The following is a 25445-nucleotide window of genomic DNA, read 5'->3' as shown; positions in this document are numbered from 1 at the left end:
GGCACACTGTGTGTCGTATACCTTTTTTTTTTTTTTTTTTTTTTTTTTTTTGCAGTACGCGGGCCTCTCACTGTTGTGGCCTCTCCCGTTGCGGAGCACAGGCTCCGGACGCGCAGGCTCAACGGCCATGGCTCACGGGCCCAGCCGCTCCGCGGCATGTGGGATCTTCCCGGACCGGGGTACGAACCCGCGTCCCCTGCATCGGCAGGCGGGCTCCCAACCACTGCGCCACCAGGGAAGCCCTCGTATACCTTTGTGTGATGCTCACTCAGCATCACCGCTGTGCAGTGGGTGTCCATGTGGGCGTTTTCAGTCTGTTTTGTGCACGTGGAGGAGGAGGGGACTCTTCAGTGTCTAGGCTTTGTGACTTCTCCCCGTGGCATGCAGGTTCTTTCCCCCAGAAAGCCCCCCACCCCAAGAGGAGGGCTGAGGGTGTAAGTCTCAGGCCTTAGGGCCCTGGGGGCCAAGCCAGGGGAAGCCTGGGAGGTTTCGGAGTCCCCTTCCCTCCTTCCTTCCCCCTACAAGGGCTCGGAGGTGGTGGAGCGCTGGACAGAGGTGGGCAGAGAGCAGACATCACCTACGCAATCACCACCTTGGGGCCTCTGTTCATAGCTGCTCAGTAGCCGAGTCCTGTGCTCCAGGACACCATGCAAAGCACGCAGGGGTGACCCGATGGAGGCTGACCCAGGCCCTGCCTTGGGAACCTCTGCCAACTTCTCAGATTTTCCTTGAAGCAGGAAGCAAGCTTCGCTCTGGCATGTGGCTGCTCTTTCTTGTTTGAATAAACAAGTGAATGCAGAAGCCCACTGCTCAACCTCTTCACTGCCCCCGGCACACACGCCTCAAAATCCAGGGTCTCTGTTCCTCCGCACCATTCCCCACTGCTCGCTGCAGGGAGTTCCTTCCTCGGCGAAGCACGACCACATACACATCGAACACCTAGTATGTGCAAGGCCCCGGCAAATGATTGGCTATGTGTGTGTGTGTGTGGGGGGGGTGCAGCCAGGCCATGATCCCTGCCGCCAAGGAGCTTACAGCCTCGTGGGAGAGGCCAAGCCCAGGAAGCAAACAGACCACTCTGCAGTGCAGTGTCTCCCTAACTGTGTGATCTTGGGCAACTGTTTATTCTCTCGACCTGTTTCCTTGGTTTGAAACACTGGTTGTTGTGAGGGTTAAATGAGCTCTTTTATGGAAAACATTTTGCTTGGTGCCAAGCACATTCATTCATTCACCAAATATTTGTTCATTGCCTGCTGTGCATGTCGGAGGAGAGAGCGGACCAGGGTGGCTTCGTTCTAGCCAGCATTTAATAAATGGGACATTATTACACAGCGTTTGGGGGATATCTTTCCCTCTGCTCCTTTAATACACGTCCCTGTACTTTTAATCTATACCATACTGTTTGATGACTATTGCTTTATAAAATGTTCCAAATACCTGGTTAAATTTCTTCCCCCTCCACTTCCCATCATTCTTTCTTTTAGAACATACTTATAAATTACATGTGATTTTTAAAAAGGTCTTACTTTTCTTGAAGAATATGTAGCCATGGTGACACATCTGATAAGTACCCAGGAGCTTTTGTTGAGATCACTCTACCCTGCCTAAGTCGTAGTCCCGTTCCTGATGCCAGTCTGTGTCAGGTGTTGTGGGATTTGGAGATGACCAGGACACAGTTCCAGCCTCCATGCTGTTCCCACTCTGGGGCAGAAGACAGATATGGAGACAATCTATGTTGTTAGAGGGAAAGCCAAAGGAGGTGAAAGCATGGCAGGCCTCTTGGAGGAGGTGTTTCTGAGCAGAGCCTTGAAGCCTAAGCTCCGGGGGTACAGTGTGGTAGATGGAGCCTTGCATCTGGGGTCATGCCCAGACTCTAGGCATTGCATGGCCTTTTCTTTTGCAAATCCAGCAGTCACCAAAGGACTCTGCCCATCCTTGTGTTGGGAAGGCACTTGGGTATAAACCCTAATCCCACTACCCCGATGAAAAGACTGGCCTGGTAAAAGACAATGTGAGTGATGTAGTGGCTGTTTCATTCATTCATTCATTCATTCAACAAGCATTTATTGAGTATCTGCTCTGTGTCAAGCACTATTGTAGGTATTTGGGAGGCATCAGTGTACAGACAGACTAAGACCCCGACCTCAAGTCCCCTCCATTTTCGTAGGGGAAATCCAACTGTAAGCAATGAACATGGTAAATAAGTAAATTATGTAGAAAGCTAGAAGGTAAAGGGGCTGTGGAACGATGAACAAGGGCAAGCAGGGCAAGGGAATCGGGGGTAGTGGGCTTCAGAGCACACAGAGGTAGGAGGCTGGCATCTGAGCCGTTGTTAAGAAAACCTCTCTGAGCGAAGAGGGTCTGGATGAACTGTTGATTGCAGGATTGTGGACTTTTCCAACCTCCATGAGTGCTGCTTGGTGATGTCCATCCAAATTACAGACGCACACACGGTTAGATGCCGTGATTATACAGACTAATCCTACAGATAGACTCACACCCATGCAAAATGATGGATGTACAAAAATATTCATGGGAGCAATGTGGAAATAGCAAAAGCCTGGAAACAACTCAATTGCCCATGTGCTTAACTAGTTAAATATATATGTTACAGGCATGCTGTGGCATACTAGGTACCAGAAAACAAAATTATGTCCTGACATAAAACACTTTCCAGGATGTGTTGCTAGGAGAAAAATAAGGTGCGAAATGGTGTGTATAGTATGCTGTCATTTATGTGAAAGCGATGACTCTAATGTATATACAGAGACTATCTCTGAAAGGATGTATAGGAAGCTGATAGATGCAGCTGTTGTCTCTGGAGAGGGGCGGTGAATGCCTGGGAGGTGGGGGGAGGCGACTTTTCACTCTGTTGCTTTTTGTACTTTGGGAATTTTGAACCATATGAATATAACCTAATAAAAGGGTTTTTTTCAATTACAGTAAACTGGCCAGCTGCTGGTGGTGCCCCCCCTCCTCCAGATCCCTTACTGTCCAGCACAGCCTACTCCCATCTGCTGTGAGCACTGGCTAAAAATGGCTCACAGCTGGCACAATTCTCTGGAGAACTGTCCTTGGCCAAATGGGGGCCACCCTTCTCAGATTATGACTCCTTCTGTCCCTTAAGGGCAGCCCACAGCCAATGACTGATGTACATGGGCTACAAAAGTGCAGCCTCTTGCTTCATGCTGGGACTAACTCTGTGGTACCATCCATGCCCCAGAGCTTGTGGTGGGATCAGGCTACAGCGACTGTCCAGCTGGGACCACATCCTTGCTTAGCTCCTTCCCCCGTCCTATCCTGATCCCTCCCTCCCTTACAGCTTATTTCTAAAGAGCACTTCTCAAAGATCACATGCATTTGAACCCTTGTCTCAGGCTCTGCTTCTAGAGAACCCGACCCAAGACACTTGTCTCAAGCGAAGGGAACTGGAATTGAGCCAAGTGCTTTGCACGTTTCAGTGCAGCATCCCCTGGAGAGAGGACCACTGTCGTTATCCCCATTTGACAGATGTGGCACCTCAGAGGTTCAGACACCAGCTCAAGATCACACATCAGGGAGAAGGGGAGCCAGTGGCCCCAGAGCCCCTGCTTCTCCCGCTACACCTGCTCCCTCTTACAGACAACTCCAGCCTTGGCAGCCGCTCAGAACACAGGGTGTAGTTCCTGTACCTGGTTTTTGCCACAGTCCTCACTGCCTAAGGGTCAAAGGTGAGGGGGCAGAGCCACTTGGGATGGTAAGACCCGGAGGATGGGTCAGGGGCAGGCTGTCCTGATCCCAAGGCTCTGGAGACCTTGGCCTCTCTCCAGCTTGTGGAATTCCAGCTCTAGCTGAGAGCCTGATGTCATTTTGGCCAGGAGAAATACTTGCATACTTCCAGAGATGGGGAGCTCAGTATCTGACAGGGCAACCTGACACATCTATGGACAAGGTATAAAGGGCAGAAAGGTTTTCCTCTCTGTATCCTAAGTGTGATGAACCCAAGCCATCAGAGCTCACAGAGTAAGGACTGCTTCTTCTACCCTAGAGGGAGTCCTACTGAAATGGGGACTGGGCATCTTGGGCTCAGTCTTTGCTTCTCCAGGCTCCAGAGTCTTTTCCCCTCAGTGCTTTTAGTCCCCTGACCTCCTCTGGCTTCTCCTGGGCCCTTCTTGAGAACATTTTCATCAGAGCTGCCTCTCTTTCTCTGTTCCAGTTTGATGGTGAGAGTGCCTACGTGGGGATGAGTGACGGAAACCCAGAGCTCCTATCAACCAGCCAGGTGGGTGCCCCGTCCTCCCTGTCCAGCCTTGGGCTTGCTGGAGCCAAGCTGCTCCCTGGGTGGGAGGGGAGGGGTGCAGAGCAGGTGGCTCAGCCCACTATTGTCCTCTCTTAGAATGATCAAGAATATCAGTTGAGTCTCCCTCAACTGGGCAATCAAACTGGGACTGTAGTGTTTTCTGTACATCAACTACCTGGCTACTGTTGGCTTACAATGGGCATCATTGAAAACTTGATAAAACTCGAAATGTGTTGTCTGCACTCTCCATGCACAGAGGGCAAGTTTTCAGCAGCAACGGATAGAGCTGTCACATGCTCTCTGGTGCTGCCTGCCTCTCGTCACCACACAGCACCCATGGGGGCAGATGTTGGCGTGGAGGTGCTCACACCCACGTATCAGCATTCGGGGCTCTCCTGCCCACTGGGGAGGGTTGTGGACATGGTGAAAAGGGAGGAGAGCAGAGGCTTTCTGTGCAGCTTTTCTTGGTGGTGAAAGGGGCTGAGTCATCCCCGGGCAAGACTGTCCCCAGCTCCAGCCCAGCCCCTTGGGAGTCCCAGATGCCAGTTGGACAGATTTGCCACTGACAGCCTGGTCTCTGGAAATTAAGGTTTCTCTCAGCTGGGAGTATCCTCGCTAGAGACTCAGATGCCAGAGAGGGTCCTCACTATAGGCTGGGGCCCCATGGAGGGTCCCGCAAACATCCTGGAAGATGCTTCCCTAAAGCAGTGGTGCCTGCTGGGTGGCAGCAGCTCAGGGTGCTGGATGGAGGGCAGAGGGGTTTCATAGCTGCTGAGAAACTTGGGGAGCTGGAGGACAAGCCTGTCCCTGGAGCTGCTGCCCCCCGCCCCCGGCTATGTAGTCGTGGAGGTCATGGCAGTCCAAGTTGGGTGGCTAGGACCACATTTTCCAGCTGGGGAAACAGAAGCCTATTAATTCACAAACATTTATGTGCCCCACTCTGTGAGAGGTACTGTAGGGGACACAGATGAGAGAGACATGGGCTTGTGGCCCTTAGGGAACACTGCCGGTGAGGGGAGATACTGTTATCATCCCAGCGTGGCGTGGAAGCTCCTCTGTTACAGGGCGCTGCAGCCCCCTCCTCTGCCACTGCAGGGGTGTGCCTGTGGACCCGCCAGGCCGTACCCCGTCTATGGCCTGTGACCGTGTGAGCACCAGGGGGCCTGCTGAGAAGCTGCCGGTATATTGCTCTGACTTGTGCCAAGCTGCAAGAACTGGTGAGCCAGACTCCAGTCCTGGGAATGCTCATTTTGGAAGAGATCACAGAAGTCGCTGAATTGTCCATAATCCACTTGGAAATGTGATTGTCTCAAAAGACCAGAGTTTACTCCTGAACACCTTGTCCGAGCCCTTTCACAATGTTTCAACTGCATTTTGCTAACGTCCTGAGCCCTGGCTCTCAGAACCGTGCTGTGCTGGAGTCGGCACTGGCTCAGTCCCTAGTGGAGAGGGCTGGTACTGTGCTTCCACCAAGAAGGGCAAGTGGGACTCAGTGGGGCTCCGCGTCTGCTCTAGGCTTGGGCAGAGGGGGGCACAGTCCTTTTCAGGGTAGCTGGAGAACAAATAAATGTCCCCCCGCCAAGTTGCTAACAGTAGCTTCAGCTGTTCACCCAACACTCGACAGTTTGCCCTTTTCTCAGTGGTTATATCAACTGACCTTCACGACAGCTTTGAGACGTACCATGAAGAAGTAAGACAGTATCCTTAACCCCATTTCATAGGTGAGGCAACTGAGGCTCAAGGATGTTGATTGATTCAGCCAGGGGGCAGTACAGATGGAATTTGAACCTGCAGGGCTGGGACTCAAAGCTCCACACACCTTGCTGTGTCTGTGGAGAGCTCCGTTCCCACCTCAAGGCTGCCACCAACTTGCTTCAGCCTAAATGTCACTTCCTTAGAGAGCTCTTGGCGACCCCCAAATCCAAATTAGGTCCCTTCTCTGTAATTCTGTCTCATGGTACCGTGTCCTTTTAGTTCACCGCGTTTGTCACTGTGGTTGTCTGCTTTTTTGTGGGATGACTTGAATAACATCTGGTTTCTACCCTAGACTGTGGTCTCCCTGAGAGCAGAATCTGGTCTCTCTTATTCACTGTTGTGCCCCCCTGTTGGGCCATAATGCCTGGCACAAAGGAGGCACTCAGGAAATACTTATGTAATGAATGCATTTCCTTAACAGTGTAACGAGGTGGTTGGACTCCCTAAGGGTCCTTCCAAGTCTCTTGTGCTGTCACTCAGAGAGTCTCCCTAACTTAGAACTTTATAGAGAAGATATCAGGATTCTCTGAGTCCACGTGGTGGCACAAGCCAACCTTGACGTAAGCAGACTTAGCAATTACAATCTAGACTTACTATAGTGTATCAGTTAGCTTTTTTTTGCGGTACGCGGGCCTCTCACTGCTGTGGCCTCTCCTGTTGCGGAGCACAGGCTCCAGACACGCAGGCTCAGCGGCCATGGCTCATGGGCCCAGCCGCTCTGTGGCATGTGGGATCCTCCCGGACCAGGGCACGAACCCATGTCCCCTGCATCGGCAGGCGGACTCTCAACCACTGCGCCACCAGGGAAGCCCCGTATCAGTTAGCTTTTGCTGCATAACATACATCCCAAAAAATTAGTGGCTTAAAACAATAAATATTTATCTAGTTCATGATTCCATGGCTTGGCAATTTGGTTGAGTTCAGCTGGGTGGCTCTTCTGGTCATGGCTAGGATCATTTAAGTGGCAGCAGTCAGCAGCCAGGTAGGCTGTGGGCTGATTGGTATGGAGGACTCCCTTCTATGCCAGATGGTCTCTTGTGCTCCAGCAGGCTAGCCTGAATTTGTTCACGTGGTGGGAAAAGGGCTCCCAGAGCAGCAAGAGCCAAAGCTGCAAGACCTCTTGAGGTCTAGGCTTCCAGCTGGCATATGACTACTTCTAACATATTCTAGAATGTGGTCAAAACAAGTCAAAGGGCCAGTCTAGAGTCAGGGGATGGGGAAATAAACTCTGTTGATGGGAGGTGCTGCAAAGCAGTGTGGTCTTTTAACAAACTATCACGTATGGGAAGCATGTGCCATGTAGTTCACACTGATTTTACTGAAGAGTAAGACGTCTCTGGGACCTGCAGCTCCTGTGGCACGGTGGGGCTCCACTGGCCTCTAGCTTTTTTCTTTTTTTAATTATTGAAGTATAGTTGATTTACAACGTTGTGTTAGTTTCAGGTATACAGCAAAGTGATTCAGTTATTTTATATATATAAATATATGTATATATATGCTTTTTCAGATTCTTTTCTATTATAGGTTATTACAAGCTACTGAATATAGTTCCTTGTGCTATACAGTAGGTCCTTGTTTTTTATCTATATTATATATAGTAGTGTATAATCCCAAACTCCTAATTTATCCCTCCTTCCCTTTTCCCCTTTGGTAACCATAATTTTGTTTTCTATGTCTGTGAGTCTATTTCTGTTTTGTGAATAAGTTCATTTGTATCGTTTTTTTAGATTCCATATATGTCATATCATATGATATTTGTCTTTCTCTGTCTGTATGTTAATCTCTAGGTCCATCCATGTTGCTGCAAATGGCAATATTTCATTCGTTTTTTATGGCTGAGTAGTATTCCATTGTGTATATTTACCACATCTTCTTTATCCATTCATCTGTAGATGGACAAGGCCTGTAGTTCTTTTTTTTTTTTTTTTTTGCGGTACGTTGGCCTCTCACTGTTGTGGCCTCTCCCATTGCGGAGCACAGGCTCCGGACGCGCAGGCTCAGCGGCCATGGCTCACAGGCCCAGCCGCTCCGCGGCATGTGGGATCTTCCCGGACCGGGGCACGAACCTGTGTCCCCTGCATCGGCAGGCGGACTCTCAACCACTGCGCCACCAGGGAAGCCCAAGGCCTGTAGTTCTTAATGGCAAAAGTTCTCTACCTTTCCTTCCAGTCTCTTCCCTGGAATGCTTGCTTGGACCCACACATGCACATTTGTACATGAATACCCAGTCATGGTGTGTGGCCTCATCAGCTGTAGGAATTGTATTGTCCCAATTATTGAAGGATTGACATACACATGTGGGCAAATGAAGGTCTCATAGCTGGTAGAGGATTCAGAGGATAAACACTCTAAATGGCGTGAAATGCATTTTATAAATACAGTTAAATGCAAGCTTCATCTATTCACCACATGTTTATTGGGCACCTTCTATGTGCAAAGCTCTATATGTAAGTAGGAAGCCATTTCTGGAAGATGTTTGCTTCCAGAAAGTGCAATTTTATCATGTTAAAAACCTGCTCTTTAATTTAACCTTCTCCTGAAACACCATCTTCTTTATCTCTGCAGCTGAGACAGAGGTTCCTACAGGATATGTATTAGCCAACTGTGTCCCCTCGTAAAAACTTTCAGACGAGTTCTCAGGGGCTTGAAGTTTCTTTTGCAAATGCTCGCTTCATTGTTTGCTTTTTGCAAGTCTCTCCAAAATTCCTGAATAGCTGCCTTAGTTTTCATATATTATCACTTTTCCTACCTCCCTGGACCTTGAGTTTCTTTTGTACCAGACTTTCTTGGGTGGTCTGAGCCCAAGATGCATTTGTCAGGCATGGTTTCTGGCCCGTCAGCAACTTCTAGGGGTGGAGGGCCCAGTAGAGATCAGCTCTTTCCCCTCCTGAGAGGGTTCCCCATTCAGGAGTTACAGGGATTGATATTTCCTGGTTAAGTGATCCAGAAAGATTCTCCCTCTTCCTGGGATGAGGGTGAAGAGGAAAGGAACTAGGCTTGGGTCTTAGCAGTCCTGGATTCAAATTCCAGCTTTTCTGCATCCCAGCCAGATGCCCTTGTGTAAGTTATGTCAGCTTTCTGTCAAATGGGAGGAGTAATGATTGCCTCCTAAGGTGTTTTGAGAAGTAAACGAGGAGTGCGATGTGGATTCTGTTGGTACCTCCCCTGCAGATTCCCTTCATCAGCTCAGGACATCCATTATCCAGCTGTTGTGAGTATTGGCTGTTACCTATTCACAGCTGACCCTTCCTTAGAGAATTCTCTGCCAAACGGGAACCATGAACCAGGAAGGGGAATGGGAGATGGTCTAGAAGGCCCCACCCCTTGTCTCAAGGGGGACCAACTGGACCACTCCCCATGGAGTTCCAGCCAACTCTAGCTGAGACCACATCCTTACTCAGCTCCATCACATGCCCTCTCCTGCTTCCCTCCCTCCCCTTTGCTAAAGTCACTTCTCAATAAGTTACTCTCATGGGAATCCCCGTCTCAGCTCTACTTCAAGAGAATCTAACCTAAGATAGTATGTAAAGTGCCAGTGTTCAAAACAACTGCCTATGTCTTCTTTTGTTTTTATTACCATAAATAATGCTTTAATAATGGTCACTCGAGACGAACCTCTGGTCACTTCTTGTGCTCATTTACAGTTTTGCGCCCCTGTGTGCAGTGTTTCCTCTGATGGGAATCCCCTGGCCGTTTTTACCCAGCAAATGCTTATTTGTTCTTTCATGGCCACTGCAAATGTCACCTCCTCATTACAGCCTTCCTAGTTGTGGGTAGAGTTTTCCACTCTCATGGCTGTAAATACCACTTCTTTTTTTTTTAATTGAAGTATAATTGATTTACAACATTGTGTTAGTTTCTGGTGTACAGAAAAATGAGTCAGCTATATATATATAGACACACACACATATATATATACACACATATATTCTTTTCCATATTCTTTTCCATTATGGTTTATTACAGGATATTGAATATAGTTCCCTGTGCTATACAGTAGGTCTTCATTGTTTATTTTATATATAGTAGTTTGTGTTTGCTAATCCCAAACTCCTAATTTTTCCCTCCCCCACCCCATTCCCCTTTGGTAACCATGTCTGTGAGTTTGTTTCTGTTTTGTAAATAAGTTCATTTGTATCATATTTTAGATTCCACGTATAAGTGATATCATATGGTATTTGTCTTTCTCTTTCTGACTACTTAGTATGATAATCTCTAGGTCCATCCGTGTTGGTGCAAATGGCATTATTTCATTCTTTTTTATGACTGAGTAAAATATATATATATATATATATATACATATATATATATATACACCACATCTTCTTTATCCATTCATCTGTCGATGGACATTTAGGTTGCTTCCGTGTCTTGGCTATTGTAAATAATGCTGCTATGAACACTGGGGTGCATGTATCTTTTTGAATTAGAGTTTTCTCCGGATATGTGCCCAGGACTGGGATTGCTGAATCACATGGCAACTCTGTCTTTAGGTTTTTTAAGGAAACTCCATACTGTTTTCCATAGTGGCTGCACCAATTTATATTCCCACCAACACTGTAAGAGGGTTCCCTTTTCTCCATACTCCCTTCAGCATGTATTATTTGTAGACTTTTTAATGATGGCCATTCTGACCAGTGTGAGGTGATACCTCATTGTGGTTTTGATTTGCATTTCTCTAATTATTAGAGATATTGAGCATCTTTTCATGTGCCTATTGGCCATCTATAAATACCACTTCTACTAAATATTTCAGACTTTGTTTTAAGAATTATTGAAAGAGGGGCTTCCCTGGTGGCTCAGTGGTTAAGAATCTGCCTGCCAATGCAGGGGACACGGGTTCGAGCCCTGCTCCGGGAAGATCCCACATGCTGCGGAGCAACTAAGCCCGTGCGCCCCAACAACTGAGCCTGCGCTCTAGAGCCCGTGCTCCGCAACAAGTAAAGCCACCGCAGTGAGAAGCCTGTGCACCACAACGAAGAGTAGCCCCCGCTCTGCAAAACTAGAGAAAGCCCACACACAGCAACGAAGACCCAATGCAGCCAAAAATAAATAAATAAAATAAATTTTAAAATTAAAAAAAAAGAATTATTGAAAGAGCTTGTGTGTGTGTGTATGTGTGCGTGTGTGTGTTAGAGAGAGAAAACTGGCACATGACTACTTCCAGCATATTTTATTAGTCAAAGCAAGTTACTGGGCTTTGTTAGTGAGAGACAGAGAGAGACTGAGATTGAATGATGTGATCAGATTTGCAGTTTTAAAAGCTCTCAGTGGCAAGAGTGGATAAAGGAAGACCAAATGGGAGGGTGTGGTAATAGTCCAAGTGAAGGATGATGTATTGTTCTAGATTGTGTAGAGGCAAAGAGGAGATGGGAAGAAGTGGGTGGATCTGAGATGTGTTTTGGAAATAAAGCTGGAAGATCTTGATGATGATGGATGCAGAGGGAGAGAGAAATAGGGGAGTAAAGGAGACTCCCAGGCTTCGATGGTGAGTCTCTTTCCCAGCACGATGGTACAGCTTTCTAAGCTGGGGATGGTCTAGGGAGGTGCAGGTTTGATGAGGCCAGACTTGGACATGTTCCATTTGAGATGTTCATCCAAGTAAAGATGTCTAAGTAGCTAGATGGTTGTATAAGTCTAGAGCTCATTGGGGAACTGAACTTGGAAGTCCTCAGCTTATGGTATTAAAACCTTGAGAGAACGAAATTTACGGAGAGAGAGGAGGGTGAGAAGAGTAGGGGACCAATGACTCTTAAATGTTGAGCTCTAACATTTGAAGGCAAAGTAGAGGAGAAGACAACTGTGAAAGGTTGAGAAGCAGTGGCTGGAGAAGTAGGAGGAGAACATGGAGTCTTAGCAGCCAATGGCAGTGTTCCAAGAAGGAGGGAGGGGATCTGGGGAAAAATGATGTTGGATCCAGCTACTTCCCTATCAAAGGATAAACTTTAAATAAAGCAAAGATTTAAATGTACTCAAGGAAACCATAAAGGCACCAGAAAAAAAAATCTTTAAAGTATACTTTACAACTTCAGAGTGGGAAAGGCATTTCCACCACTCAGAGTCTTAAAAGAGAAGACATAAAAATTGACCATAAATTAAAATACAAAACAACTTTGGTATGTTCAAAATACCATAAGTAAAGTCAAAGACAAATGAAAAATTGGGCAAGACTGTTTTCAACTTATGGTATACTGAAAGGACTGATTTCCCTCATATATAAAGAGTTCCTAGAAGTCAATTCAAAACCCTGGTGGAAAAATGGGCAGGAGATATGAACTAATAGTTTACAGAGAAAGAAATATAAATGGATCTTAAATATATGACAAAATGCTAAAAATAGTTCATAAGAGAAGCAAAACTACCATTTTTCACCTATTAGATTGGCAAGAATCCAAAGGTTTGATAACGCACTGTGTTGGAGCCCCTGAGGGGAAAGAGGCACTTTTATACATCACTGAAAGGAGAGTAAATTGGTATAACCCTTATGAAAGGATAATTGGCAGCATCTATCAAAATTACAAACGCATTACCCTTTAACCCAGTAATTCCCTTTTTGGAAATATATCCTATAGATATATCTGCATACATGAGAAATGACATATTCAAGATTATTCATTTTGTTACTGTTTATGGTGGCAAAAAAATTGGAAAAAAACCCCAAATGTGCAGTAATATGGGACTAGTTACAGAAATTATGTACATATATCAAATAGAATACTGTGTGGCTAGAAGTGATAGAGTTCTTTCGATACATTATTTCCTGAAAAAAGCAAGATGGCGAACAGTAAGTACAGTATGTTATCATTTATGCCAAAAGGATAGTAAGAATGTATGTTTCTGTGTGCTTGTATAACTCTGGAAGGATATATGGAAACTAGTAAAAGTGACACTGTACATTGTGTGTGTGTGTGTGTGTGTGTGTGTGTGTGTGTGTGTGTGTGTGTTTTGGTTACTGGGAGGTAGACAAGAGTAGCAAAAAGACTTTTCACTGACATTTTCAGGGGTTTTCAACCATGAGGATTTAGTATCACTTCAAAAAATTAAATAAAATTTAAACAAGAAGAAGCAGAAGGTCGATGCTTCTGAGGGGTTGGTTGGAATAGGAACTGAGATACGTCCAATAGTTTTAGCAAAGAGAAAGTCATCCTGGACCTCAGAAAAAGCAGTTCTGATGTGTAGGGGATGTCCTACAGGTCCCAGGGTGGATGGAGGAGGGAGTGTGAGGTGAGGATGTAAATGGCAAGTCTAGACAATGTCTAAGAAGTCTAGCTGGGGAAGACAAGAGCAAGGGTCATAACTCAGTGAGATGAGGACCCCTTGGAAGGATTTTTTAAAGATGATAGAGTCTTTAGAATTAATCTTGATGGAAGGCATCCAGAAAAGAGGTGATGCTCAGGGCTCAGGACAGGAAACAGTTAATTGATGGCTTAAGTTTTGGGAGAGGGTGGGAGGGGTGGGTCCTGCCCAGAGGTAGAAGCTCTGGCCTTGGCCAGAAGCAGGGACCAAGGAGGAAAGGAGTGTGGCTTTGTAGATGGGATGGCTCGGAGCAGAGGGCGTCCGCCCCTGTATGCACCTGTCTTCTCAGAGAGGTTGGTGAGTGGCTGGGTCACCTGCTGACAGTCAGCGCACTGGAGGTCTAAGGGGATGGGGGCGGTCTGCGATATTTGTCATGGCTTGTGGAAGACTGAGTTCTTGGTGCAGGTGCTGTAAGGGCAGACAGTTGGGTGAATCCAGGGCAAGGATTTGCCAGGCAGGTGTACCAGAAGGACACTCAAGCTTCGTTGCCCAAGAGAGACTGAAGTGAAGGACCAGGGAATCCAAGCTGGGTAAGGACAGAAGAGAGGGAACCCCAGGCTCAGAGAATCCCTGAGGGAGGTGCTGGACAGTGAGGACACCTTAGTCACGGAGTGGGAAGCGGGTGGTGATTCGAAGGTGAGCAGCCATGGGCATTGATGGAGCCTTGGGTCTGTCTGGGGAGGGGGTGTTGACAGAGTGGAGCAGACGTTCCTGGGGAGTGAGGAGCTGAGAGCCTAGCATCAGCGTGGTGGCCGAGCTGAAGGGACTTGGGATGGTGCTGGGTTGCGATGGATGGGAAGTCAGAGCCTAGATCTGAAGGCTGGGAGCATGATGGGGAAAGGAGGTGAGCTGGAGATGGATGAGCCGCTGGATGCTGATGGAGCTGAGTGGGGTGGGGTGGGATTTGTAGGGAAGGTAGACAATAGTCTGGATGGGACCTTGGAGAAAGAGAAGGATGTCAGCCCCATCCCCAGGGGTGCCCGGTCTGTTTTTCTTATCACTTGGGTCAAGCATAGACCTAGACTGGGTCGATGCGCAGCCTCCTTCCAGCAGGGGGCAGTGTAGGATGCCCAGAATGAGGAAAGAGCCAGGAGCTCTGGGTTCCAGGTTCAGCTCTGCCCTGTTCCCTTCACCTGGTGTTGGTATCTCTCTGAGCCTCAGTCCCCTCCTGAGAATAATGAAGGCAGATGGTCTGTAGGCTTTTTCCAGCCCTAAATAATGCTGCTGCTGCTGCTAATGAACATTTACTGGGAAATTCCTTGGGCTCAGGCACTGGGGCTAAATGTTTTCCGTGGCTGGTCTCATTTCATCTCAGGTAGGTATGGTTGCTTTCCTGTTTAACAGAGAAGGAAACTGCAGCCACAGAGAGAGGGGTGGTTGAGTCTTTTTGAAACAAACAAAAATACCTCCAGCAAATGTCCCGGGACCCAGAGACCTCCTGCCACTGTTGAAATCTAAGATTCTAGGCTTAGTAACTCTGGCCTCTGAATCTGTGTACATCGTAAAGGGCAAAGATGACATGGCTTTTATTGCTTTAATTAAAACCTGGGTGAAGAGCTCCCGATTCATATGAAAATGAAATTGTGTTCTGCCTGCTGTGGTGCAGAGAAGGGAACAGCAGTGATTACTGCTAAGATTACAAACAAGCAAAGAGAAAAGGCCTTTTGCAAGCATTTCCTATTAAAGCCACAAACATCACACTTTAAAAATAATTACGGTTCTGTTATCGGAACATGATTCATGAATTCTGAATAAATATGAGGGGCCTTAAGGGAAACTGTTTCAAGACCACAGATTTTGTTCAAATCTGATGAAATTTAATATCACTTCGCAGCTGGAGAAGAAAATGCAAGGAAGGAAAAAAAAAAAAAACCCATGATGTGTATATGGAGAGAATTGAGTATATGTCAGGCTGAACTAAGGAATGTTCCCTCATCTGTCCTACACACGTGCTCAGAAAAATGGCCCAGCCTCTCTTGTTTTCATTGAGAGAAAACCGCTGGGAAGGAGTCGGTACTTACACCTCACCAATCTTAATTATGTATTCCAATAGCTAAAATATATATATTTATTTTAAAGCTCTAGGTTCCTGGCTGTGAGATGTTTAGATATTTGAGGGCACAGGCATGGGAGGCATTGGGGATGGATTTGTGGGGTGGGGGCTTGGGGGTGGGAGACCTGGGTCTGCACTTATTACACCTCCCCCGTAATGCTGAGGTTTCTCGTACAATGCAGTGAATGTTTACAGCATGTAGTTTTGTTTCCTTCCAACTATTATGAGAGAAATTGAATCCCAGGAAACGTTCACTCTCTCTAAATGGGATGGAAACAATGAAGATGGTGCAGGAAGTTTATGGGTTGGGGGAGGGAACAGCATTGGGTTGGAGACATAATTTCAAGGGTTTTCTTTAAAACAGCACCCCTCGGCCACTCCCAGCCACCCGCAACTCAGCATCCTCTGTAGGGCCTGAGTCTTTGCTGGGGAGGGTAGGAGAGTCCCTGATTTAACACACTTGTTCATTGCTGCAATGCAAGATCACCCAGTGATCAGGAAGTCGAAATGGGCCAGATGGGGGACCTTTCCAGGATGGTGCTGAGTCCTGGCTCTGGCTTCTTCAGCCTCTCTCACTGTGTGCCCTTGAGTAGGTCATGTGCCCTCTCTGAGCCCTGGTTTTTGCATCTGTGAATGTGGGCTGAATGGGTGCCTCTGAGGGACCTTCTAGATTATGTCTTTTGATGGGTCAGCCTCTTCCACCCCCTGCCTGAGACTCTAGGAGGGACTGGTGTCTTTTTATTTATTTATTTATTTAATTTATTTTTGGCTGCGTGCAGGCTTTCTCTGGTTGCAGCGAGCGGGGGCTACTCTTCGTTGCTGTGCGTGGGCTTCTCATTGCGGTGGCTTCTCTTGTTGCGGAGCACTGGCTCTAGGCACGCGGGCTTAAGTAGTTGTAGCACACGGGCTCAGTAGTTGTGGCACATGGGCTTAGTTGCTCTGCAGCATGTGGTATCTTCCTGGACCAGGGCTCGAACCCGTGTCCCCTGCATTTGCAGGTGGATTCTTAACCACTGCACCACCAGGAAAGTCCCTAGTGTCTTTTCAAGTGGCCAGAGACTGGTCTCCCCCACCAGGCTGAGTCGCCCCTAGGCTGAAGGGGCCCCTGAGATGGAGTCTAGTGGCTCTGAGTGAGGTTTCAGCCCATCATGGGCAACAATAGAGAGATGTTGTTGGTCAGATGAGTTATAAAGGTAATGACAGGGGCATTAAGTAATGACAAACTGACCTGGGCTCAAATTCTGGTCTTGACATTTCATGGCTGGGCGACCTTGGACAAGTCAACCAACTTTTCTGAGCCTCAATTTTATCTTTAGAAGTTCCTCAAAATGATGTGGGGAGACGTAAATAAGATACATTTATACCCAAAGTTTTTATTATAGGGCTTGGTGCATGGCAAATGGTAGTCACCATGAGGTGCTATTAAAGTACCCATTTTACAGATGAAGAAACTGACTTTCAGGAAGGTAAAACAGCTTGCCAAAGTCATCCACCCAGGACGTGCTGGGCACAGGAGATTAAAAACAGCATCAGAAATATCAGCAGGGCTTCCCTGGAGGCGCAGTGGTTGAGAGTCCGCCTGCCGATGCAGGAGACACGGGTTCGTGCCCCTGTCCAGGAAGATCCCACATGCCGTAGAGCGGCTGGGCCCGTGAGCCATGGCCACTGAACCTGCGCGTCCGGAGCCTGTGCTCCACGACGGGGGAGGCCACAGCAGTGAGAGGCCCGCGTACCACAAAAAAAAAAAAAAAAAAAAAAAATCCATTGGTCCAAATCCCTCTTTTCACAGGTGGTATAACTGAGGCCCAGAAAGGAGCAGTGACTTTCCCAAGGTTACACAGACTGCCAAGGGTAGAGCTGGAATTCAGACACATTCATGGGAAGATGATTTCTAAGATGGGGACAGGGAACCAAGAGACCCTCATGGGTCAAGTTAGAATTACTTTGTGCTAAGCAGCATCTCTAAGGAGAAGACCACCTTAGACCTTTGCTGACTTCTTAGAACTTACAGGGAAAATAGTGCAGAGCCCAGCCCTCTACCACAGTGGGCCATCAGTAAATTCATTCATGCATTCATTCATTAAAAAAAAAAGTCTACTGAGTACCTACTGTGTGCCAGGCAGTGTTCTAGGTGCTGGAGATACAGCAGCAAACACAATAGTCCAAAACCCCTATTCTCATTCATTCATGTATTATTTCATCCAGCAAATGTTTATTGAGGCCCTACTATGTGCAAGGCACTGTCCTTGACCCTTGGGATAATCAGTGACCAAACAGCAGAATTCACATTCTAGTGACAGGAACAGGCAATAAGTACCTTTAAAAAGTCAAGAATATTGTGTGTTAGATGCTAAAAGTTCTATGGAGAAGAAAAACCACCTCTAGGACAAGGGTCAGCAAACCATGGCCCATGGGCCAAATCTGGCCCACCACTTGTCATTTGTAAATAAAGCTTTATTGGAACACAGCTTTGTTCATTAGTTTCAATATTGTCTATGGCTATTTTCATGCTACAGCGGCAGAGTTGAATAGTTGTAACAGAGACTGACCCACAAAGCCAAAAAGATTTATTATCTGTACCTTTGCAGAAAAAATTTGCAGACCTGTCCTCTAGGACATCCAAGGGAACGTGTCAAAGAGGCAGTTGGATATGTGATTGTAAAAAAATATGTTATGAAAATAAAACTCTGCCACTTACTGGAAAAGTGAACTTGCTTATCTGTAAAATGGGGTAATGCCTACTGCTCAGGCCACTCCCTCTTACTCAAAAGCTGTGGCCCCAGGTTATCCCCAGCCTTGCTACTTCAGTTCTGCTGGGACTGATTCCTCCTAAAGAAGGGAACCCCACTGCTAATTCCTCATTTTTCCAGAAACATTCCCCACAAGTGTATCAGTCTGGAAAGCTGCCAGAACCTTAAAGTGACTCAGATAATTTTCTGAGCAAAAAAACACACAGGGATTATCATGTTTGTTCCCAGATATAGTTTTAGTAAACAAAACTCATGTCAAGTGTGACTGGTTGTCCTTGTCACATTATGATGCCTTTGTCTGCTGCGATCCAAGCATTTCAGGATCAGGCCCACCAGTGAGAGAGTTTTCTACACTCTCCTCTGTCCCTGTTGCCATGACTTGGAGGTTCTGTCTGTAAATAGAGGCTTAAAAAGCTATTACATACTCCTCCCCCCCACCACCTCCAGAATCCACATTCAATTTTAACAATATGGCTTTTTCACTCCTGCTTCACTTATATGTGGCATGGGATTTTATTTATTTATTTTTAAGAAGCATTTTTTAGTCCTGGAAAATGATAGCCCAACAAGAAGACATAATTGTACCGATTTTCAGAAGGGTGGCAATACTCCAGATCTGATGGTCTGCGAGACATGAATCAGAAAGATTCTATTAAACATCTCTGGGACGGGTGACACAGGGGTATTATCCAAGATGATTAATTTGACTCGGTCATTATGGACACAGACAATCCTGACAAAATTGCATTTCAGTCCCCACTGAATTCCATAAAATTACTGTACACATAATAAGAAGTTATGGCGCTGGGTGCCCTGATCCAGTTGATGGGGTTTCAGGTTTGGGTAAGATGCCATTTTCCTTGTTTTGAAAACAGAGTCAGGAAACACTGAATTGAATGCCAGTCCTCTAGCTGAGATGTTTTTATAGGGTGTAGGTTTAATTTGTTAGGATGGTAGGTGGCCATATAGTTTATTGTCCAAACCAGGACAATTTTAAAGTGAAAGAAGGCACTATTAAAAATTACCCCAGAACAAGAGGCATAAAGCAGGACTGTCCTGGGCTAATCAGGATTGATGTACGTGCGAGGAGGGGCATGAATAATGGTAGAGTATGTGTTGGCCCCAGACAGTCAGGGCTTCTTGTCCTTGTTACCATACATGCTACCCGTGTGACTTTGGATAAGTCATTTTGCCTTTTCGAACCTCAGTTTCCAAAATGGAAAAGATATTTAACACTTGTTCTGCTTACACCCTGAGGTCTTTCTTTTTTCCCCTCCTTGGGGGCCGGGGAGGGGATTTGTGTTGACTTCTGTTCCTGTGTTTTCACATCTGTTTCCTCATATAATTCTCTCAGCTGTTAGGTGGGGTTTTGTAGATAAAGACGCTCGGGAGTAGGTAGTTGGGATAAATTGCCAAAGGTCCCTCAGCAAGTAAGTGGCAGGATTGGAATTCCCCCAGGTCAGTCTAGGTCCAAAGACAGCGTTCTTTCTGTAGAATTAAAAAAGAAAAAGTACTCACTGATTATGTATTCCAAGAATCTTCAGGCTTTTATGGGAAAATATTTGTAATATGTGGAAGCATTTGGAACCCCAAAGTCCTGTGTCAACATAAGGTGTTGTTGCTGTCACTCTGGGTTATTCAGCGGACTGGACTCCACAGGATACAAGAAAGCAGCGGTCCATCCCATGTTCTTTCCTTCCTGGCTCATTGTCTTGGAAACCTGCAGTGGACATGGGGGTGGTCTGTTACCTCTCCATCCACTCCCATTTCCTATGATGCTGCTGGAGACTCCAGGGTCAGGACAGGGTAAGGCAGGATTAAGGGCTAGGGTCAAAACCTCTTGCTGACTAGTACTGTTGAAGTCCTACCCTCCGTGCCTGCTGCTATAGCAGGCTCTCACACGCTGGCTCTTTTCCATGGGGCATACTGAGCTGGGGATTCACTCTGCAGCTCACCTCTTGTGACCTGCTCTGTGGGTGGTATACCTGTTGACATACCTCCTGCTGCTGAGATCCCCCTGCCCTGTCAGGCTACCATCTTGGGTGGGACCTCTATAGATGCCTTCAGCCAGCCATTGTCCTTAGCTTTCACCTGTCCTCAGCAACTCATATCCTTAACTTGCCAAACCAGGGACGTGCAGATTGCTCTCTGACTCGCTCTCATTCTCTCAATCTCTCCTGGCCCTGACATTTCAGGCAGCTTCTGCTCTCCTCCCATCTTTCAAAACCTTCTAGTCACAGAGTCTCTCAACTCTGGGGACACAAGTTGGGTCCTCCTGAGAGCTCTTTCTTTCTCACCAGACTCACCACGGAAGGAGGTGCCGCCTCCCCTTTTGTGTTGCATTCCGAGTCCCAACAAGCTGCGCTACTGGGGTCTTTCTCACTTGGCTCGAAAGTGGGGTTTCAGGATGGAGGGAAAGCCAAATCACACTCTACTCCTATAGATCCCCCCTCAGTGAATCTTCTGCCTATACAGCATCGGGGTGGGTGATGGAAATGGGTAATCCAAATGTCAGTCTGAGAACTTTCTAGTAAGCACTAATTGGATAAACCATTGAATAATGAAAGGTACCCTTCCCCAAGAAGATACGATAATCATTAATATGTAAATACTTAACCACATTGCTCTGAAATATATGAAGCCAAAAATAGACAGACATACAGGAAGAAATTGATGACATCACAATCGTGGAAATGTTTTGACCTACCTGTCTCAGAAACCAATAGATCAAACAGAAAAAGAAAACTAGTAGTTATTTAGAAGATTTAAACAACAGAATGAAGCTGAAAATAAAAAACATTTATGATAGCCTTATACTCTGTCACAAAGGAATTCTCAACAACTTTCAAAGAATCAATGTATTTTTCATTCCTTTTTTGGGTGTCCTTTTTTCTTTTTCTTGTCAGTGGTTTACTCTTTTGTTAGCCTTTTCAAGAAACCATCTCTTTCCTGTATTTCTCTAAAGTTTGTTTTCTATTTTATTAGTCTTCTACTGACTTTTGGTTTCTTTTGTTCCTATTTCTAGCTTCTTGAGTTGAGTGCTGAATTCATCTATTTTGTCTTCCTTATCTTCCAATAAATTCACTTAGGTAAAAAGTTGTAAATTTTCCATTGTCCACCTCTTACAGGTTTTGTCAGGTAGTGTTCTCATTGTCTGTAATTTCAGCTGTGATTTCCTCTTTAACCCAAAAGTTATTTAGAAGATTGCTTTTAAAATGCCCAAGTATTTAGGAGGGTCTGTCTCCCTCCATGTTTTTCTGCTCCCTCCTTCTCTCCCTTCTTTTTTTTTTAAATTAAAAACTAGGTTAGTGCATTTAGATCCTAGAATGTGGCTTATATCATCCCTGCCCTTTGAACAGTTTGAGGTTATCTGAGTAGTTATTACATACTCATGTTTTTTAAGTGTTCCATGGACATTTGAAAAGAATGTGTGTTCTTTAAATTTCAGACAAATCAAGAGAGGAAATTGTGCTATTCAATCTTCTGTCCTTACTCATTTCTATCTGATTCGTTTATCAGTTTTTTTTTTTTTTTTTTTTTTTTTTTTTTTTTTTTTTTTTTTTTTTGCGTTATGTGGGCCTCTCACTGTCGTGGCCTCTCTCGTTGCGGAGCACAGGCTCCGGACATGCTGGCTCAGCGGCCATGGCTTATGGGCCTAGCCGCTCTGCGGCATGTGGGATCTTCCTGGACCAGGGCACGAACCCGTGTCCCCTGCATCGGCAGGTGGACTCTCAACCACTGCGCCACCAGGGAAGCCCCGTTTATCAGTTTTTGAAGAGATGTGTTAGCATCTCTTCATGTTTATGGTTTGGTTAAATCCGCTTTGTACTTCTCACAGTTTTTCAACGTTTTATATTCCTGTGGTTTGTCCGTCTACATAAAAGTTTATGTCTGTCATTTCTTCTTAGTGGATTGTGTCATTTATCAACTTAAGTATTACTCTTAGTCTCTTTTATGCCTTTTGCCCCAAATTGTACTTAACTTGTTATTAATTTTGCCACTTCTGCTTTTTATTTGCCTGATGTATCTGCTTAGTTTTAACCTTCTGTGTCACTTTATTTCACGCATGCTTATTATAAATGTCATATGCTAGATTCATTTATTTTAATCAAAATATTAATTTTTCATCTTTTAATAAAAGAATTGAAATCGTTTGTATTTATTGTGATTACTAGTATTTAGTCTTAATACTGTCATTTTTTGAAGGTTCTCTATCATGTTTCATAGTTCATTTCTATTTTCTTTTTTTCTTTTCAGATTTTTGTTGGTTTGATCAGGTTCTATTTTCTTTTCCATTTGTTGTTGTTATTATTGTTGTTCCTCCAGCAGTGTGGAGTTTCTGCTTTTCTTTAAAATTATGATAAACAGATAATAAATGAATGCAGCAAAGTTTCGGGGTATAAGATCAAAATTCAAAAATCAGTTGTGTTTCCACGTACCGACAATGAACGATCCAAAAAAAAAAAAAAAGAACTAAGAAAACAGTTTCATATATAACAGCATGCAAAAGAATAAACTATTTAGGAATAAATTTAACCATGGAGGTGAAAGACTCGAACAGTGAAAACTATGAAACACTGCTGAAAGAAATTAAAGAAGACCTCAGCAAATGGGGGAGACATCCTGTGCTCATGAACTGGCAGTCTTAATTTTGGTGAGATTGCAGTACTCCCCAAGCCATCTACATATGCAGTGCAATCTCTATCAAGTTTCCACCGGCCTTTTTAGGAAGAAATGGAAGAGCTGATCCTCAAGTTCATATGAAATTGCAGTGGGTCCTGAGTAGCCACAACAATCTTGCAAAAGGAGAGCAAAGTTGGAGAACACTTCCCAATTTCTACAAAAGCACAATAGTCAGAACAGTGTGGTTCACAATAGAATAGTATAAGGATGGATATATAGACCAATGGAATAGAAATAAGAGTCCAGAAATAAACTCCTACATCTGTGGTCCATTGATTTTCAACCAGGGTGCCAAGACCAGTCAATGGGGAAAGGACAGTCTCTTCACCAAATAGTGCTGGGACGGTTGGACAGCCATGTGCAAAATAATGAGGTTGGACTCTACCTCGTGCCATATACAAGAGTTATTTCAAAATGGATCCAAGACTTATGTCTCAGGGCTAAAGCCACAGAATTCTTAGAAGAAAACATAGGAGTAACTCTTCCTGACCTTGGATTGGCTGGGGGTTCTTAGATAGGACATCAAAAGCATGAGCAACAAAAGAAAAAATAGATGCATTGGACTCCGTGAAAATTAAAAACGTCTGTGTATCAAGAGCATCATCAAGAAAGAGAATGGGAGAAAACCATCTGTAGATCATACATCTTATAAGGGTCTAGTATCTGGAATATATAAAGAGCACTTACAACACTGCAACAGAAAGAAAACCTAATTTAAAAATGGACAAAAGACTTCAAGACATTTCTCCAAAGAAGATATGCAAATGGCAAAAAACACATGAAAAGATACTCAACATCATTAGTCATTAGGGAAATACGAATCAAAACTGCTATAAGATACCACTTCATACTCACTAGGATGGCTATAATAAAAATAATGCAACGTAAGTGTTGGGGGCAAGGATGTGGAGAAATTGGAACCTTCAGACGTTGCTGGTGGAAATGTAAAATGTGCAGCCACTGTGGAAAAAAGTTTGACAGTTCCTCAATAAATTAAACATCAAACTATCATATGACCCAGAAACTCCACTCCTAGCTATATACCCCCAAAAATTGAAAACAGGAACTCCAACAAATATATGTACAAACTTGTTCATAGCAGCACTATTCGCAGTAGCTGAAAGGTGGAAACAGCCCAAATGTCCATCAGTGGATGAAAGGATAAACAAATTGGGTTTATACATACAGTGGAATATTATTCAGCCATAAAAAAGGAGTGAACTACTGATATGTGCTACATTATGGATGGACCTCAAAAACATTATGCTAAGTGAAAGAAGCCACATAAGGTCGCATATTGTATGGTTCCATTTATATGAAACTATCCAGAATAGGTGACTCCACAGAGACAGAACACAGATTGGTGATTACCAGGGGTTGGGACCAGGGGAGTAGGGAGAAACTGCTTAATAAGTATGGGGTTTCCTTTGGGGGATGACAGACATATTCTGGGACTAGACAGAGGTGGTGTTCACAAAACATGAATGTACTAAATGCCACGCAAGTGTTAATTTTGTGTTATGTGAACTTCAACTCAATACGTGTAAAAAATTAGAACAAAATATTTAAACTTAAATTTTCCTTACACTCTAAATAACTAATCAGTATTTGGAGTCTTCTTTAAGGAAGGCATAGCTTCTAGCAAAATCCTGTTGATTTTTAGTTTGTGATCATTTTTAGTTTTATAATTCTGTCCTATACCTCTTCTATTTTAGGAATCCTTATAAGATAGTCACATTGAATCCTGCAGTCACCTTATCAACAGCCATTTTGAATTAATATAAATTGTAGTATCAACAGCTATTTTGAATTAATATAGTTGTAGTAGTTTTTCAGCTCACCACTCCTTCTAGAATCCCTTTCTTGATTTTCTTTTCATTCTCTAGGTTTGAGCTTTAAGTATTTGTTTCGGAAAGGGTTATTTAAAAGAATATATCTCTATCTATCTATCTATCTATCTATATATATATTTGTTACTTCCTATGGTTGAATTTTTGATTCACTTATTTTATTGTGGTAAGCAAATGAGTTTATTCTGATAATTTCATGGAACATAAGCTTATCACTGTGACAGGCTTCTGGTCCAATGGATGTTCTTAGATTCTTTCTTCTCCATCCCTTTCTCAAGGCCCAGAGGCTGCTCCCTTGCTTGTTTATTCCCCTATCTCAAGGACTCATTGGCTTTGATGTTCAATTAAGACCTTTCCTCCTAGGACTTCCAGGAGAAGGCTCACCCGTCTCTGACCCAAGCGCAAGCCACAAAGGTCATTTGGACCAGTCCAGTAGTCTTCCGTTCCTAGAATTGGTGCATGAGAAACCTGCCAGTCTCCTGGATGCCCCTTCTCCCCCAGCCATATTGCTTTGCTCTGAGTTCTCATTATTTAGTTGATTTGGAAAGAAAAGCACAAATGGACGAATTGAGAAATAAGGTGATTCTAGCAGCCTCCTAACACACATCTGTATGGTAGATGTCACGTGTTGGTAAAGCCCTACCTCCTAGCCCTGTTGTTTGCCTCACTGCCTCTTCCTCCCCACTCCCACTCACTCCCCACAAAGGACAGTCGATAACAGTTTTTCATGCACCACTTCCAGAAGGGAGGAGTGCTGGACTGATTCAACCTGTGTCTTA

General features: G+C 44.9%; 1 protein-coding gene across 1 annotated transcript in view; it reads left to right on the top strand.

Annotated features, from left to right (window-relative positions):
• The window catches only part of TOX2 (TOX high mobility group box family member 2), a 132563-nt gene that overhangs the window by 50167 nt on the left and 56951 nt on the right, over positions 1–25445 (top strand). The window contains exon 2 of the mRNA XM_027078265.1: positions 4196–4261. Coding sequence (XP_026934066.1) covers positions 4196–4261 — 66 coding nt within the window. The remainder of the gene's footprint in view (positions 1–4195; positions 4262–25445) is intronic.

The sequence above is a fragment of the Aethalodelphis obliquidens genome, unplaced genomic scaffold (genome assembly GCF_003676395.1).
Source record: "Aethalodelphis obliquidens isolate GAN/ISIS:26980383/991018 unplaced genomic scaffold, ASM367639v1 scaffold42, whole genome shotgun sequence".
Taxonomy (NCBI): domain Eukaryota; kingdom Metazoa; phylum Chordata; class Mammalia; order Artiodactyla; family Delphinidae; genus Aethalodelphis; species Aethalodelphis obliquidens.
This window is presented reverse-complemented; position numbering and strand designations above follow the sequence as displayed.